Source organism: Mauremys reevesii, linkage group 7 (assembly GCF_016161935.1).
Source record: "Mauremys reevesii isolate NIE-2019 linkage group 7, ASM1616193v1, whole genome shotgun sequence".
Lineage (NCBI taxonomy): Eukaryota > Metazoa > Chordata > Testudines > Geoemydidae > Mauremys > Mauremys reevesii.
Genome location: NC_052629.1, coordinates 28,232,653 through 28,250,176, shown reverse-complemented (window position 1 = coordinate 28,250,176; position 17,524 = coordinate 28,232,653). Strand labels below are relative to the sequence as shown.

Here is a 17,524-nt window from a genome sequence, read left to right as displayed (position 1 = left end):
TTGGTCTATACTTAAAAGGTAAGTCAGCATAGGTACATTGGTCATGAGTGTGGGGAAAAATGACAATAACAAAACCCACTAAGCTATGCTGGGAAAAAACCCCATGTAGATGCACCTATGTCAATGGAAGAGGGCTTCTGTTGACATAGCTAATGTTATTCAGGGAAGTGGTATTCCTGCATTTACAGAAAAAATGTCTTTGTTACTGTAGGCTGTGTCTACATTAGAGAGCTATGCTGCTTCAATAACTTCCTTACTAAAAATCATCATTAGGTGCCACTGATGCCCAGAGGTTATTCTCACAAAAATACATAAACATTTACGCCACAGTCACCTACATTACTCCCTGTTAAATTTCTTCTCTCTCCCATCATGATTAATCCTGTTGTAAAAATTGCCACTTGTAAAATGCATTTCCTGTGGTCTCACCCCACCTCTTCAGCAGACTTACTATAACACAACTGAGAGGTAAGAAGCTCTGGCCAAACTCCAGACGCTGAGAGCCATTGCTAAAATGTGCTCATGTGTTAGGTCTTAACTAAAGTGATTTTGCTGAGGTGCTTTAGTATTGGACCTCAACAGATGTGCTTTGCTACTGCTCTGTGTCTGTCTCTGTACTGAGTCTCACTCAACCAAGGCACGTTAACAAATGTGTACTAGTAGCAGACTAGAACTAAAGTAAATTTCCGCTGATCCAGCCACATATGTATGTAGTGGCCCCAGCAATTCTTATACCTAAAAATGGAAATCCTAATGGTAACTACAGTCTCATTGTGTATTGTCCTAAGTTAGATGGAATGTACTTAGCACTCCATATTTACTAAGGCCTTGGCTACACTTGCACGTTAGAGCGCATTAAATCAGCCCTGGGCACCCTAACTCCTGAGGTGTCCACACTGGCAAGGCACTTAGAGCACCTGGACTCTGCAGCTGGAGTGCTCCTGGTAATCCACCTCCATGAGAAACATAGAGCTTGCTGCACCCTGGCTGAAATGCCAGGGTGTCAGTGTGGATGATGTGTTGCATTACTGTGCTGTGATTGGCCTCTGGAAATGTCCCATAATCCCTTGATGTCAAGTGGCCACTCTGGTCATTGTTTTGAACTCGTCTGCAGGCATGTGGATATCCCCTTTCAAAGCTCCATTTCTGACATCCAGCATGCTTATCTGCTCCAGGACACAAAGCAAACCATCACTGTGGAATGCTGCTGCTGCAGAAACAGGCATTTGTGCGTGTGTGTGTGTGTGTGTGTGAGAGAGAGAGAGGGGCAAGGGGGGGGGCTTATGTCGGGGTTTCCCCCTTCCCCCTGCTGCTGTCTGAACTTACAAGACAGCATGCTGACCCACTCTCTGCTCCCCAAAACACTGTCTCTCCCCCCACATACACACAACACACTCCCTGTCACACTCCACCCCCACCATTTGAAAAGCATGCTGCAGCCACTTGCACACTGGGATAGCTACCACAATGCACTGTTTTCTGTGGCATTGCAAGAGCTGCCAATGTGGCCACGCCATTGTGCTTGCAGCTGACAGTGTGAAAACACGGCAGCACTTTCCCTGCTGCTGTCTCCAAGGGCTGGTTTAACTTCTGGCGCTCTACATCTGCAAGTATAGCCATAGCCTAACATTGTTTGTTATTTGCTAACAACATACTACATAAACAAAAGCAGCTGTGTCAGCAGTTGGAACACTTAAAAAAAGAGAGAAACAGATGTAGATATTTTATGCACTTTTAAATACAATATAGTAATGGCTATTCATATTTTATAAAATTGCTCTAAAAATTACATGCGGTGTGACGTGCTCTGGCTGGTAAACTGATGACTAGTCTCACCGCATGTGTTCAAACATAACTGCATGATCTAAGAACCTCTTTAGCCAATGACTCTAAGTGATTACATAAAAGGAAATAATTTTGTCAGAGAGAATTAAGCTTCTGAACTCCTAACTTTAGAATGATTGCCTTCTTTCCCTTCGATTAATTTATTTTACAGTGCCATACATGACCTGCATATGTTTTAAAATTTAAAACTAGAGAACTTCATTTTCAGAGTCTGCATGTTAAAGGAAGACAGATTTTATACAATATGCTGATCCATGCAGAGGCCTGTACTAACAGTGAGGTGGCAAAATTTACAGATGATACAAATTTACTCAACAAAGGTAAGTCCAAAGCTGACTGCAAAATGTTACAAAGGGATCTCACAAAACTGGGTAACTTGGCAACAAAATGGCAGATGAAATTCAATGTTAAATGCAAAGTAATGCTATTGCCAAAATATAATCCCAACTATCTATACAAAATGATGGGGTCTAAATTAGCTGTTACCCATCAAGAAAGAGATCTTGGAGTCATTTGCAGTATTCTGAAAGCACTATGCTTTCAGAGTACTGCAAATTTATACATCTTTCTCACAGTGCTTGTACCATCCTGAACTGCGGAACACTCATTCTCCAGCTTCAGAACACTTAAAAATCATCTCCAGTCATCAGTGGGACAGATGCAACTGAATAATGTAGCTGTCCTTAATGTGCATCAAGACCATACCAGGGAACTAGATGTAAATAAGATTGCTGACAGTTATCCCGAAAGCTACAATGAGATACCTAATGTCTTTAACCTGGGACGTTAGTGAAGACAGCTTGTAGGTGATTGCAACGCTGTTAATATACTATTTATATAGTATGTTAATATATTATCCATGATAATGTAATTATCAATTAATTAGTAGTTCATAACAATTTAATCATTATTAAAATAGTAAAGATACCAATGATAGACACATTCAATAACTAGAATATGAAAGAAGTGTATAAATATGCTAAAAATAGCCTCCCCCCAAAACTGGCAGAGCCTCTCCTCCCCCGCCCCCAAACACAAACATGTCTTCAAAATCACCCACCAGCAAAAACAAAAGTCAGCGCCTATGTTACGGTGTAAACTTGTCCAAAACATCTTATATACTTACTATCAAAAAATGGACGTAGGTACTTGTTGTATCCCTTCATTATTTTCTGTATAGTTGGAGGAAGAATTTCACCTTTTCCTTCAGCTGTGGACGTTTTCATTAACCTAAATGAAAAGAAGAACATGGAGGAAGAGTTTTATAGAGACAAAATTGAGTTTCCTGAAACTGGTACTTGTGTCAGGGCCACAAAGTGTTGCTTGCCATTAGATTTACATAACGTGAAATGTTTGTGCTTTTGTATTTCATAAAGCACAAATCTATAGAAAAATAATATCCTAAAGAATGTCAGATTTCATGAAGCTTGTTCAATCCCTAATTTGCAGAAACTACCATTTTTAGCCTTAAATATTTTTTAAACTGTTCTAATAACTGAACAGCTTGTGGAAACAACTCAGGTTTCTCTAGCATTGAATGTGTAAAACATACTGTACCATACATCTCTTCTGGTTTGTTTGTTTTAGTGAAATCCACTTAAAGTCCCCAGGGAAAAGAGACAGTTTTAAAAAAAAAAGGAATATTTTTATACACTAAATCTCTCAAAATCCTGCTTTTACTGCACCACATTTTAAAAGAGAGAAATAAACCAGGTTGGGTAAATCAAGTAGAATTACAGTGGACAGCTCCTATGTACACAAACTTGCTATGAGTACAATATAGGAAAGTAAAACAAATAAAACTAGTGGTATAATAAGATTATTCCAGTGACCTAATAGTAGAGGTTTAATGTAGAGATGGAGGTGGGAGTCCTGTGGATAGGATACAGGACTGGAAATCAGGAGACTGGTGTTTTATTCCCCACTCTGCTACTGTGTGACACTGGGCAAGTGTATTTCCTCTCACAATCTTTGCTGGGAGGTAGCTGTATTTCATTGTCAGTTGTAAAGTTCTTTCTTCTAGAATCACATAGACTATATGAATTCTCCTGTCTCTGGAAATTGATTTATTAGGCGGAGGTATTTCATTGATTTACTCAATTTTCTTTTAAGTATGCTCTTTTAACAATACTTGGCCACAATTAATCTGTTCACTATAAGATTTATGATCTTCTAAAGAAGAAAGAACCTTTAAATCAAGTATATATTTTAAATATTAATGAAATGTAGGTATAATTAATTGCTGTATAAGTATCACCTTTTAATCTGTTACATGGAGGCCATACTTGCTGGCGCTGCAGTTTTTCTGTCTCTCACCCAGTAACACATAATTGCAGCTAAACAGTCAGTGAGTTGCATGAATTTAACCACATAGTTTTAATGGACTGTGGATGAATATATTTCATGTTGTTCTAAAAAAAACAGGGAAAATTGCCAGACAACATTCTTTTTCATCACATCACACAACATTGTTTTTCTGATCAATATATGATTACAGATTGTATCCCATTGGTCTGGAGTGTCAACTTTGTTATAATTTACATAAGCTGTTGCATGGTGGGTATGTCCATTAAGTAATTGGTGTTTGGAAACAATTTCTTTCAATCACTTTAATTATCACCCAGCTCCATGCTATTCCAAGATAATTCTGGATTTATGTAATGAGCTTCTAATGTGCAGCCTCATTCCTCTTGTTTTTGATTAAATTATAACTAAGGGTCCTATTCAGTCCACAAGACCTCATAATCATTTGGGCATTAGGACAACCCATTGTATCAGGTGGCTGGAGAAGGGTACATTACATCTCTTCCATAAGCAGAGTAGCACAAACTCTTGAGTTTCCAAAACACAAGTTAAATAAGGCCCTGATTCAGCAAGATATTTAAGCATTTAGCTAACCGTCCAACTTATGAGTTTAAAATTAGACTCCTTGCTTAAGTACCATGTTGCCTTTGGGGCCAAAAATCTGAGCCTACCAAGTAGTCCTATTCTGTAATTGGGATGCTGTGTACTCCCTTCTTTACCCCACCTCAAAAGGAGCAGGGATAACTACTGCAATAGGGCATCTTGTACAGTTGTAACAAAGGGAATTGAAAAAAGCCAAGAACTTTTCCTTTTCCTTTATGCATCTCCGCCATGTATGTACCAGAGCTTCCTTTGCCTTGGTACTTAATTTTTAAACAAATCTACGCTCCTAAAGTAAGCTTTGTTCCTAAATTTTCTTAAGGAATTTATCGAAAATGCATTAGCACTCATCCTAATACAAAATTACTTTGAAACAGCTGTCCCAGGCTACTGTCTAGAGAATGTGTGTTAGAAAAATTATGAATATGTATTTATCCAATAGACTGGAATGCCTATTTGTTCTGGTCTGTCAGGTGTATAATGCATATTTTAAAACATTCTATATTTAACAAACTACAGTGGCTTCTACACAGCAAAACAATAATACTTTGAAATACATCAGCAATTGAAATGAAACTCTGATAGTCACTTCAGTCTATCAAGAATTTAATATGTATGTTAATTCTTTCCTTATTAAAAACCCAATGATGAAATATGGTAAATGCCCTCAAATCCAGGTGAAGGCTGTTAACATTTCACAAGAAGGTGGATGGAACCTCTCAGGATCAGTCCCTGAAAACCCAATCCAACAATCCTTCCTTAATCTTATAAATCTCTCATTGAAATCAGTGAGATATTTCCTGAACAAAACCCACATGATGAGGCCCAATATATCTATCTAATCTGATTCCTACTACATACATGATACATACTTTAAACCATTTTCTATATATTTTATTCCATTGGAAAATTATACAATAATTAAATTTAACATGAAGAACTGTAAGGTAAAATGTCAATGGATTTTGTCATTTTGCTGCATATGCTATTGACCCGGCATTAATTCTAAAGTTAATGGTTACAAATACTCCACTATTCTCCTGTAACTTTTGGTACTGAATACTTTTATTCAATCTTTTATATGATTTTTCTTTACAAAAAATTGCTTCCTTGAAACTGGCTATACAGGCTGTCCATTGATTTCAATATGAGTTAGCTATGCTTTGTGTTGTGACTGCAATATAAAATAATGCCAAGTCCCAGAAATGAAATGAGAAATGTCATTTGTAGATATTGAAATAGGATATATTGAAAATAACTCTTCACCAGTTATCCAGGTCCAACATTATTTGCAAGTAAATAAGTGAAGAAAACACAATTCAGAGAATATACATGGTAGGATGAAGAGGTTGTTGCTAGTCTATCCCCCTCAGAAGACACATCTATTCATTGTAAGATACTTTGAGCCAACAATCAACAGAATAAACTCAATGGCCAATTTATTCTCAGATTTATACCCTATCCATTTGCAAAAGACTGTAAGGGTAGGAGTCTATCAGGATAATCAATTCATCTCCCAATTTCTTAGAGAGATCTCATCCATAAATTCATGGTATTATGAAACAAAAAGGCAAATAGAAAGGAGTTCTTGATTAAGGTCCACAACATATTAATCTCAGAGAAAATATTTGATAATAAAATAGTAGGCACAATTAAGCAATTAAATAGTATGAGTAAAATTTTCCATGCAACTGGCTCCAAAATAATCAAGATTCTGTACAGTGGGGTTCACTTAGGGGCCAGCAAGCATAGTCAGCAGGCCACAGAAACAGTCCCCAAAAACCCCTGACCACCCACCCGCTCGGGCCTTACCCACAGTCCAGGTCCTTCCCCGTGGATTCCTCTGTCCCAGAAGGGACTAACTGGATTCCTTCCTATAGACAACCTCTCCTTCACTCTTCCTCTGCTTGATTCCCTCCAAAAGGAAAAGTGGGATGTGATACCGACAGGGATGTGTTTGGGGGAGCTGTATGTGTGAAGGGCTGAAGGAGAATAAAACTCTCAGGTTAACTCCCCTTTTCTACTAGATTGCTAAACTCCTATTTCAGTAGCAGTTTGTGGCGCTTTTGGCTACTTTTAACCAAATTTATATTATCAAAGCTAAATTGGGATTTTCTCAACACTCCAAATTTATTTTTTATAAATTAAAGTGAGTCGAAAGTGACTGTTGCCACACACGTTTCTGCTAAGGAGGCCGACAGGGTTTTGGAAGATTAACAAAGGGCAGGTTTCCAAACAGGTCAGGAAATCCTAAGTAACAATTCATATATTTTAAATAGTTTGGGGAAATGTATGTAACAGAGTCCTTGGTGGTTCCTCCCCCAGGGAATGGGGGAGCCTGATCACACCCAATTATCTCCACTGGTGGTCGCAACATCAGCCTCACTTTCCTGCTGTTTGAAGGGTGGGGGGAGCAGTTCTGCCCTTTGTGGGCCTCCTTATGGTTCTCTGGCTGGGTGATAAAAATGAAATTCACAAATCGTCATGCCTTCCGGGATATTCTCTCCCTGGAGTTTCAGCAAAAGGGGGATATGGGAGTGGCAAGTCTAGTGCTGCCAAGAATCCAGTCCCAGCATAATGGGTTTAAGGAAATTGCTGTGGCTGGGTCAGAATCAACCTGTCTGTGTTAGCTGGGACTGGGAGCCTGCAGTCCTCTCCTCAGGGCCAGGGTGAAGGTCCCCTGCCTAGGAGTGCCCTTCACAACTTGCTCCTGCAGTCTGCTGCTTAGGGCAACCCTAGTGGTGGTTGGTGCATGCATACTCCCACGACTGGCTGCAGTTTCCTTCCTTTTAAAGGCCTCTTCCCTATAATGCATGACTGATAGGGCCAGAGGGGTGGGGCTAGACCTTCCACTCATGCATCTCTGTCCCTTCCTCATCCGTGTGGGGTCTATACATCTTGTCAGAACATATGTAAACTTTTCCCTCCTATTTTATCTTTTCATAAGGGAAAGATATGTTGCATAGACTTTGACACCCTGGACCCCCAATATTTACCACTGTTATGTAATTAGGATATGTTTTGTACAAAGTATGTCTTGTGAGGTATCATTCCAAAGGTCTTGATCTGTTAGACATTAACATCTTGTTGAATTGTACGTGTTATTGTTGAAAGTGACGTTATGAAGTTTGGCTATGTATGTGTTACTGAAACATGTTGTGAGGTTAAAAGCACCCACAAGCAGCCTTTCAGGTACAACAGTAAAAAGGCCAAACAATGTTAATGGCGTATTGAGGAAATGCACACAAGTACAAGGATTACCACAGGAACTGTGTGCAATAGACACCTCTCAGAGATAGCACTACACAATGGGACCTGTTTGACTCAAGCCACAGCAAAAGAGCTTTCCAGCAAGTGGAAAGAAGATATACAAGTGGGACAAAGACATCATCAGGGAACCTCACCCTGCAACAACACACCTGGAAACAACTGAGGGGCAAGGACTGAACAGTGGGAAGCGATGGTCCCAGTCTAGAAGGATCTTTAGCCTGTGGTATGAAAACCTGGGAAAGCCAAAGCAACTTGTGCCTTAAGAGTCTGCCAGCCTGTTTATCATTCAAAGTGGGAATTTGCTAATTTATATCCTACCTATCTAGTGTGTTAAGATCAGTTTGCAGTTTTTGTTTATTTACTGAGGTAATCTGCTTTGATCTGTTGGCTATCCCTTATAATCACTTAAAATCTACCTCCTGTACTTAAAAAACTTGTTTTTGTGCTAAACACAGTTTGTGTAATTCATAAGTGGGTGGGGGGAGGGGCAAAAAGCTGTGTATCTCTCTCTCCACTTTAAGGGAGAGGGCAAATTTCAATGAGCTTACACTGTACAGTTCTCTGTGCAGCGCAAGACAAGACAATTTTGGGTTTACTCTCCAGAGGGGAAGTGCACTTGAGTGCTGGGCAATTTCTTAGCTAAAATTCTTCCCATTCAGTACTGATTTCAGTTTCTGTGTCTTTCTGCAGCTGGATGTGTCCCTACCTGTGTGTGTGCTAGAGGAGGTTTGAGGGTGTGGCTTAACAAGATGGGTAAGGAAGCCCAGGTGGGCTAAGTGGTATCCCAGTACATCAGGTGGCACCCCAGAAGGGGGGGTAACCTGTCACAGACCTCTTCAAAATTATTTTATTCTTTAATGTTCTTTAAAGAGTGCTTTTTGTCTTTGTTTTTAAAAAGTTACATCCTTGCAACCCTATTGATTTCAGCAGAACTACATTCATGTTTAAAAGGTCAGAATTTGGCCCATTAGTCAAGGGAGTTACAAAGAGAACTGGATTTCACAAACAAATTCTAACCCAGAAAAAATGTTTTCAAACAACTCGTTCCCAGAAAAAATGTTTTCAGACAACTCCTTCCCTTCCCTAAAGCCTTTCAGTGAGGATCAGATCAAGAAGATCTGTGCATACCCCATCCATGGTCCCCCAAGGTCATGGGACCTCCTCATCAATCTCTTTTCCTGGCACTGGCCAAGATGGTCATCCATCACACCAGGAGGAGGAAACTTGAGGGGATGCTCTGCAACTATGGGAGCTATTTTTGGTCCCTTCTCCACTCAAATCTCCAGGCAGAGTTCCTCTGGGCAGTGTCCACTGACTCTTTTGTCCTCACTCCTGTGCCTGTGTTCTCCTTTGTTTCCTGTAATCAAATGGAGCCTGCACTTAATGGTTCCACCCCCTTAGTTGAGGGGGAGGGCCTTTAGTCATGGACAGGCCTAGGCCTGCCTGCACCCAGTAATTCTAATCATACCTCAAGCTTGTACCATCACCTGTTGTATTATGTGTGGCTGAGCTGCTCTGTCTGAAATAAACTGTAATATGCTTCAGGCAGGGACCATGTGGCCATATATATTTCATATTCGTATAGTGCCTGGCACGGTGTTCACTGTCCATAAATAATAATAGTAATCAAATAATATCACTTGGCAAAGTTCATGTCCACTTTATTTCTGGACAAGTTCAACTGATCAACAGTATATTTAGTATAAAATATTATGGATCACTGAAAACAATGAAGTTACGCCGGGGTGAGCTCAGCTCTATATTTCTGCTGCTCTTAGCTGAAGAGGGCTTATTTCTGTAATAGTGAGGCAAGATTCAGCTGGTAAATGTGTTCCTTTAAACTTCTTCCTTGCAGACTCTCAGGTTTGTTACTTGGACAAAAATAATGTTCTAACTAGAATCGGTTTGTTCTAACTAGAAAAATAATGTTCTAACTAGAATATAACCCAACTATATTATGCACACATCGAAGGGATAACAACAGCTTAGCTTTCTTACCTGCAAAACATCACTAGAAACAGGGCTTTGGAACACCCGAAAAGAGTGCACATTGTCAGAGATGGCTTCAAGAGTTCTTGTATTTCCTAAAAGCAAACATGGGAAAGGTTTAATAGTAAAGTATAATGATAAATATTTATTCTAAAAAAGGCTATAGTAAATCAAACTTCAAATCACATGAAGCTTTTTATATGGTAATGGTATACAGTAAAGCCGTGCTAATTTATCCTGAACAAGTGTTGCCACATATTTATTAGCAAATATCTAAAACAAGTAAAAAGACCCACATTGGTTTTAATTACAGTTTTGAAAGGGCAGCAGTATTTGATTTAACTCAGTAATAGATTCGCTCTCTAGCAAATTCAAGCTCTGTGTCCTTTTTGAGGACTAATCGTTATTTATTTATTTATTTGTTTATTTGTATTACTGTAGCACCTAGGAGTCCTAGTCATGGACCAGGACCCCACTGGGCTAGGTACTGTAAAAATACAGAACAAAATGACAGTCTCTACCTCAATGGACTACAGAAGAGTACAAGGAAATAGTGAGACAATATTGGTTAGTATGATAGGCTGTTGTCACTGTATGCCAGCAGCCTAACTTTGTGTGTCTCATGGCAAAGAAAAGTTTTGAGGCGGGATTTGAAGTTGGATAATGAGGTAGCTTTGCAGATATTCCTGGGGAGCAACTCCCAAGCATCTGGGGAGCAATGGAGAAAGGATGCAGGAGGCTGGCATCGTGGGGTGATCGGAAGTGAGCACCAATAGCTTGATAGAGAAAATAGGGTGGGACTGACCATGAAGGTCCTTGAAAGTGAATAAAAGTACCTTATGTTTGTTGTAATAGAGAACGGGGAGCTAGGAAAGGGATTCAAAGAGGGGGATAACATCACCAGATGGGCTAGGAAAATTTGCAGCAGCATTCTGAATGCATATGAATGGGACAAGACTGCATTTGTCAAGGCCAGAGAAAAGGATGTTGCGTTTATCAAGACAAGAGGTGATGAAAGCTTAGATGAGCATTTTAGCTGTGTGGATGGATAGGAAAGGCTGTATATAATGAGATATGGCCTGGATGTGATGCCTGAAAGAGAGATCTGAGTCAAAGATGACACCCAGATTACAGGCTTGAGTGGCAGGTAAGATGATGGTGTTGTCCACAGTCATCAAGAAAGGAGGTAGCTGGGAGGGCGTAGTGAGGAAGGACTTAGGAGCTCTGTTTCACCCAAGTTTAGTTTGAGCTGATGGCTACGCATCCACAAGAACATGTCAGAGAGACAGGCTGAGATTGTAATTTGGACAGAGGAAAACAGGTCTGAAATAGAGAGGTAGTTCCGTGAGTCATCAGCATGGAGATTTATGTTTTTAACGTTTTAACATTTAAATGTTATTAGTTTTTGGAAAAGTGGCATTATACTTTTTAAAAAAACTGCATACTTTTGGTAAATTATAAACAACAAAAAGTTCAAGGCAGTTTTAGCCTATAGTATCACCATACGCACACCCACACTCATGCCCACAACCCACAGGTGACTAATCTGTAATTTCTTTTGACTGTATTTTTCTCACGTAGCAGTTTTAGGACCCATTGCCATCTAAGAATAAAATTCATGCTATATATGCTGTAGCTATATTTGTTACACATCCCTAGCAACATTTTTGTTAATGGACAAAAGTTTAGATGGCAGTTAAAAAAATGAAACTATGTTTTTCTACCTCTAGCCATAAATAATCTTTGAACTGAAAAATAAAAACATTCACATTCATCAAAATGTGTCTGGTTAGGGGCAGGTGTTTTAGTTTTAATATGGAATTTTCTTGCTTTTGTCAGATTGATTCACAACCATAATGATAATTTTAAAACAGTTTGTAAGATCTATAATCCATTTCCTGACTTTAAGATAGAGAGTATATCATTCAAAATGATTTTGTGCAAAACCACACAACAGATCTGAAATTAACCATTGATCATCAAGTCCCTGAAAGAAATAGTTTTGCAGGCATACTTTAAAATATTAAGAAAATATGTACCAGAGAAATATTAACTAAAATTCTGAACAAATGATTTATCTTGGATGTGGATGGGTAAAAGAAAGTTTTAATACAGAATCCATGTTATATTCTATGAACAAAATATCACATCTGACATGATTTTCAGCTTTCAGCATGTATTTTGCAAGAGCACAGCCTCTTGCATTTTGCAGGTTCATGGAAAATTTAGTAATAAAGAATTTGTTCAGGCTTTGCACAGTTTGTCCCCATTCTTGAACTGAGCAGAGTGTGAACAGCTTATTTTACCCTAAGGTAACGTGTGTGTGTGTGTGTGTGTGTGTGTGTGTGTGTGTGTGTGTGTGTGTGTGTGTGTGTGTGTGTGTGTGTGTGTGTGTGTGATTAAAGAAGTATGATTGTATTGTTATTTGTTGAATTACCAGAATCTGAAAGGTATGTTACTTCATTTGCCATATTAAAGAAGCAGTGAAGTGACAGTAGTAAAGGTAATGGTTATTACTGTCTCCAATGAAAAGGGAAAACTATTTCAGTATCTCCTTTAAAACAATTCAAGAATTCATTAACTTCAGTCATTGAATATGGTAGGAGATATTGATGTCTAGATAAATTATGTCTTCCACACATTGTCCTCAGTGGAAAAACATAAATAAGACATTATGATGGCCTGTGTTAGGGGAATCTGGCTTAGTGCAAATGAGCAGATGGTGTTATCAGAACATTTCCCTCTGAACTTTCAGTTTCACTCCTACTTCAAGTCACAGTATCAGTGTTGTGGTGATATTTTTCATTCTTCTTTTGGATGAATGCTTTCTGATTCTCCATGGTTCATCCTTTGAGCACACTTTCCTCATATACGAGAGTAATGCCTCCCTTATTTTTATTTTGATCTTTCGTTCCCAGGAAATTGTTTATTGTCTTTATAACAGGCTCACAAGCCTTCTTTTAAATGTAGCCTTTGTGTTGTTGCTATGGGCTTGTGAACATGTTTTAGGAAACATGCAAGTGGAATAAGGGAGTTTGCAGACATTTCTGTGACTGTATTTCTGTCCTTGGATCATGTCTATTAGCATTTGAATCGGTTGCTGATCTTTTCTAAAGCAATCATCTTTACCTACAGATATTACTGAATTTCTAACGTAGAACTTTAAGGTTAAAAAGATAATTTAAACTTATTGTGACCAAAGGATCTCTTGATACCAACTGGCAGAGGGTACAGAGATACATAATTGTTACAGGGATCCCCTGGATCTGGTATTTACATTCTAATTCTCTAAAGAGGGTCATGTATGGTTTCTGCTGAAAGCTTGTGTCAGACTGATCACCATAATGTTTGTGAAATGTATGTGTATATAATATGTAAAGAGAAATGTATATATTGGAAATTTATGTTCCTAGGGCCTTTTAGTTAAAGGCAGGTCATCCAGAGGTAGCATGCCTTCAGTGAAGTTATACCATACAGGAGATGGGATACATTTATTTCCCTGGCTGACCATTGTGTATTGTGTGTCTTACAATGGGGATCTATTTACATACTGAATCAAATTCTAATGAAGAGATTGTGGGGACTTCAGAAGGAAAATTAAGAAGTAAAACAGGTGGGGTAGGGCCCTGTTTTAGAGATGAAGAACAAAGGACTGGTCTGGTATATCTTGGGGTTCAGAAAGATGCTTTGGCATCCTTCACTGAGGGAGCCAAATTACCATCAGACTTGATGCCATGAAAGAAGAGTCTCAGCCATCCTGGTTAAAAAGTTCTCTAGGAAGGACTGCAGTACCTTACTAGGCAAGCGAGCATCTTGTGAGTTGTGTTTAGGCTCTAGAATGCACGTTAGAATTTTATTTTATATGTAACTGTTTGTTTCCAGTATTTCTGTTTGCTCTCATATGAATCTCTATTCTTTGTTAAATAAATTTATGCTTGATTTCTCCATAAATAAATCTAAGTGCTATGTATTAAGTGGAGCTGTGTTCTAAGGTATAACTAGTAAGCTGCAGAGCACTGTTCCTAGGGAACTGCAGGTCTGGTAATTTCTCACACTAAGGGCCAGTGGTAGCAAGGTGCCTCACAACCCTGAGTACTCCTGGGAAGTGTCACACCCATTGTGGAGCTCATTTAGCTCATCATGTTTTCTGTGCAAAAATTTAGGGTTAAATCCTGCCTTGTGCTAGGCAGGTGTGTTAGTGGGAGAAGAAGGCATGCCATACCCCCCCACAAAGCAGCCAGCCATGATTCTGTCCTAAGCACTAGTGACAAGGACTGGCTACTAATAGGTTGGTGCACCATACCTGGAAAGGGCCATAGTCTGCCAGGTGGGAAATAGTATTGGCTAGCCATTCTGAATGTAAGTGGCTTTGGGTAGCGTGTGTTAGCCAGAACAATGCATGGCTTCTTTTTTTTTTTAATTAAAAATAAAGTAAGGGGCTTATCCTGAGCCATTTTACCCTGTGCCAGCAGGATAGCTCCTGCACATGTACATCTCCCTTCTTCCTGCACTTCTTTGCCAGGTGCTGCACACTAATAGGAGGATTTCCCTCTTAAATGTAGATTTCACTCCAGCCATAGTATTTAAAATGCCTTAGGCAGAATCTTGTTAATAGTTTGCTTACAGATTCTGATGGAAATTCTCTTTCTATGAGCTTTGTAAAATATTTAACATACCCGTTACATGACTGGCCATTTCAGTTCGACTGGAGTTAGTCTGGGCTGGTGTATTGTTCCTGTATTTGCCTGTCTCAGTGTTTTTAAAGATTTCATAAGATAGTTGCAAATTGTGGTTTCTGTAATGGTTTCCACAGGAGTCAATAGATTCTGATCTCTGCCACGTGACAGAGGCAGTGATCTATGTCACTCTGATTGTGAGTGGGGCCAGGAAATAAAGTCCAATTCCTTACCAGCACTCCTGATTTATTATATGGTATCAGAAGAAAACTGAATCTTTCACAGAAATGGAGTAAGATAAACTCCCAAACCCCTGAGTATAAGAGGGAACCAGGCAGAGAACTGGAGGAGATGGTTGCAGCATTTCTGAATTTTCCTGGAAGCAAGTGGTAATGCAGAGAAATCAGAGAGGGTGAAATCCCCCACACTGCTACAAGTGGCTTGACCAGCTGTATTGGAGGCCTACAAGAAATTCCAGTGGGAGCATGAAGGGGACTGCAAATTAGCAGACAAAGGTCAGTATCCCTGTTATATAATAGTGATCAATATGCCACAATTTCAGTGGCTATTATAATGATCTCTGAAACTACAAGTGATGTTACCCACAGGGTACTACATTCACTGTTCTGTACATGGCATAAACTGGGCTTGCATTACTATGAAAATTACAATTGCATTTACTTGACTCCTGCATCCAGATTTTCTAAATAGGCTTGGGTAGCTAGACATTCAGCCAAGAAGCCAATGAAGCATGACAAGCCCCACATTTTGTGAAGCCCTATGTACAGTAAGATGTATGGGTTCCTCTCCAGCTTTCACCCCTTTCTGTGACTGCCCAATCCCCAGTGAACAATGCAAAGGGATGCCAAGCATCAGATATTGTGTGTGACAGTCACACTGTCACAAGTCCTATCACACCTGTCTGCATCTCAGCTGCCATCTCATGCATTCAACTAGGCATTAGCAGTTCCTCTTTCCAGATGGTGGGATGTGCTCTGGAATCAGGTTTTTGCTATCAAGTGATATCTGTCTCTCCTCATTCTTCTCCCATGCATCCAACGAAGTGGGTATTCACCCACGAAAGCTGATGCTCCAATACGTCTGTTAGTCTATAAGGTGCCACAGGACTCTTTGCTGCTTTTACAGATCCAGACTAACACGGCTACCCCTCTGATACTATAATTAAATAGCTACCTTCTAACATGACTCCCTGAAACCTCCCCAGTTCCTTCACTTGTTTGTGAATCCCTAGGATCCAGATGAAAGGGGGGAAATGGGGGGCAGATAATTAAATGTATTTTCCATGAACTCAGTCCAGCTAACACTGCAGATAGGAAGGGCTGGAATGAAAACCAGCAAATCCTCTTGCCACTATGAGGATTTTTTTTTTATTTTGAGTGGGGCAAACAGGGGAGAAGAAAGGAGAAATCCTGGCAGGCAGCTATACTCCAAGTCTGATTGACTGCTTCAGTCTCTGAATACAAGTGATTGATGAAAGTGGACCAAAACACGTCTGCATTCTGTTATGAGTAGCAGCTTATTCCTTCATTTGGCTGACAGGTTAGTTCTCAGCGTGTCACTCAGGCTACTTCTAAGCACTGGCAGCATTTGTGATTCTTGTCTGTAAAAGACCTGCGCCATGCAAAGGCTGCTGGGGCACACAAGAAAGTGCTATATAAGAGCTAAATACTAGTACTCTGAAGTCCAGAGAAAGTAGCTGATGCTTACCCTCTCTACTGAGACTGCCAACAAGGTGCCAATGGTAGTGATATTTTTTAGGAATTAGACTAATACCATTAGCTGAGTAAGTTCTGTTCTTTAAAATATCTGGCATTAGTTTACAAAATCAAGCACTCGATTACTACATACACTCAGATGCACTTTTCTACTTAAAAAAAAAATCTAACATGGCATATATGACATTGCAGAAAACTCCAACCAAATTTTACAAATTTTCTATTTATATATATATAAATAAAAGTAATTTTAAAATAAATTGTGACAGGAAGATGTGTTATGAGAAGGGCATAAATATATATATATTTATATATATTAAATAATACATCTTCCTGTCACAACTGTAGAAACCTTTTTATGCAGCTGGTAAATATTTTCCTACTGTTTTCCTCAAAAATATTCTAGATATTTAAAAAGCTTTGTTGTGACGCAGACTTAGGGTTGCCATAAGCATAGCTTACCTAACACAACCTCACAAAAGCAGGGCAATGAAAGGTTAAACCACGTTATGATACATAAGCTCTGCTCATCTACCCACAGACAATCCTTAACATTATCACAACTGCCATATAACACAGACCAGACATCTCAACCTTATTTCTGCTCCCCTTAACCTGCTGTTGTACACACACCCATTTATCAAACTAATGTCTCCCAATAAAATTAATTGTGGATGTTTGGTGTGGTAGAATAGGAGGGTTTGATTTGTTAAAGGTAGTGATGGAAGGCTGGATACTTAGGGGCCAGAGGAAAGGTCAAGGTGTGCCATCTGCGGTGTATTGTACAGTTAGGCTGTGTGCCTATGGATGGAGGAGAAGAGGATATCCACTGGTAGGTGGCTTAACTTTTCATGCTCTTGATTTTATGGGCTTATGTGAGGTATGTTGTGTATCTAGCAACCATTACTTCTTCAAAGCAAAGGTTTTTTTTGTATATTAATTTCCTAGATATTTTTAACCATTAAACAAGGGTAGTAGGTTATGCCAGGTATTGCACACCAAACCTCTGTAGTATAACATCTGACAGAAAAGTATAGCAGCTGCTGGTGCATAAACTTTCATGATGAATAACAGATAAAAATGAGATCCATTTTCCCCCCAAAA

General features: G+C 39.3%; 1 protein-coding gene across 8 annotated transcripts in view; it reads right to left on the bottom strand.

The window, feature by feature from the left end:
• Positions 1–17,524, bottom strand: part of LOC120368704 (gamma-aminobutyric acid receptor subunit pi-like) — an 88,872-nt gene that overhangs the window by 48,475 nt on the left and 22,873 nt on the right. For 6 of the 8 annotated variants that reach the window (XM_039481116.1, XM_039481110.1, XM_039481111.1 and 3 more), the window contains 2 exons: positions 10,018–10,103; positions 2,972–3,075 (listed from right to left, as the gene is read on the bottom strand). In XM_039481116.1, coding sequence (XP_039337050.1) covers positions 2,972–3,075; positions 10,018–10,070 — 157 coding nt within the window. In that variant the 5' untranslated portion in view covers positions 10,071–10,103. Of the gene's footprint in view, positions 1–2,971; positions 3,076–4,102; positions 4,235–10,017; positions 10,104–17,524 lie in introns of those variants that run through there. The other 2 variants (XM_039481115.1, XM_039481114.1) reach the window with 2 other exon arrangements.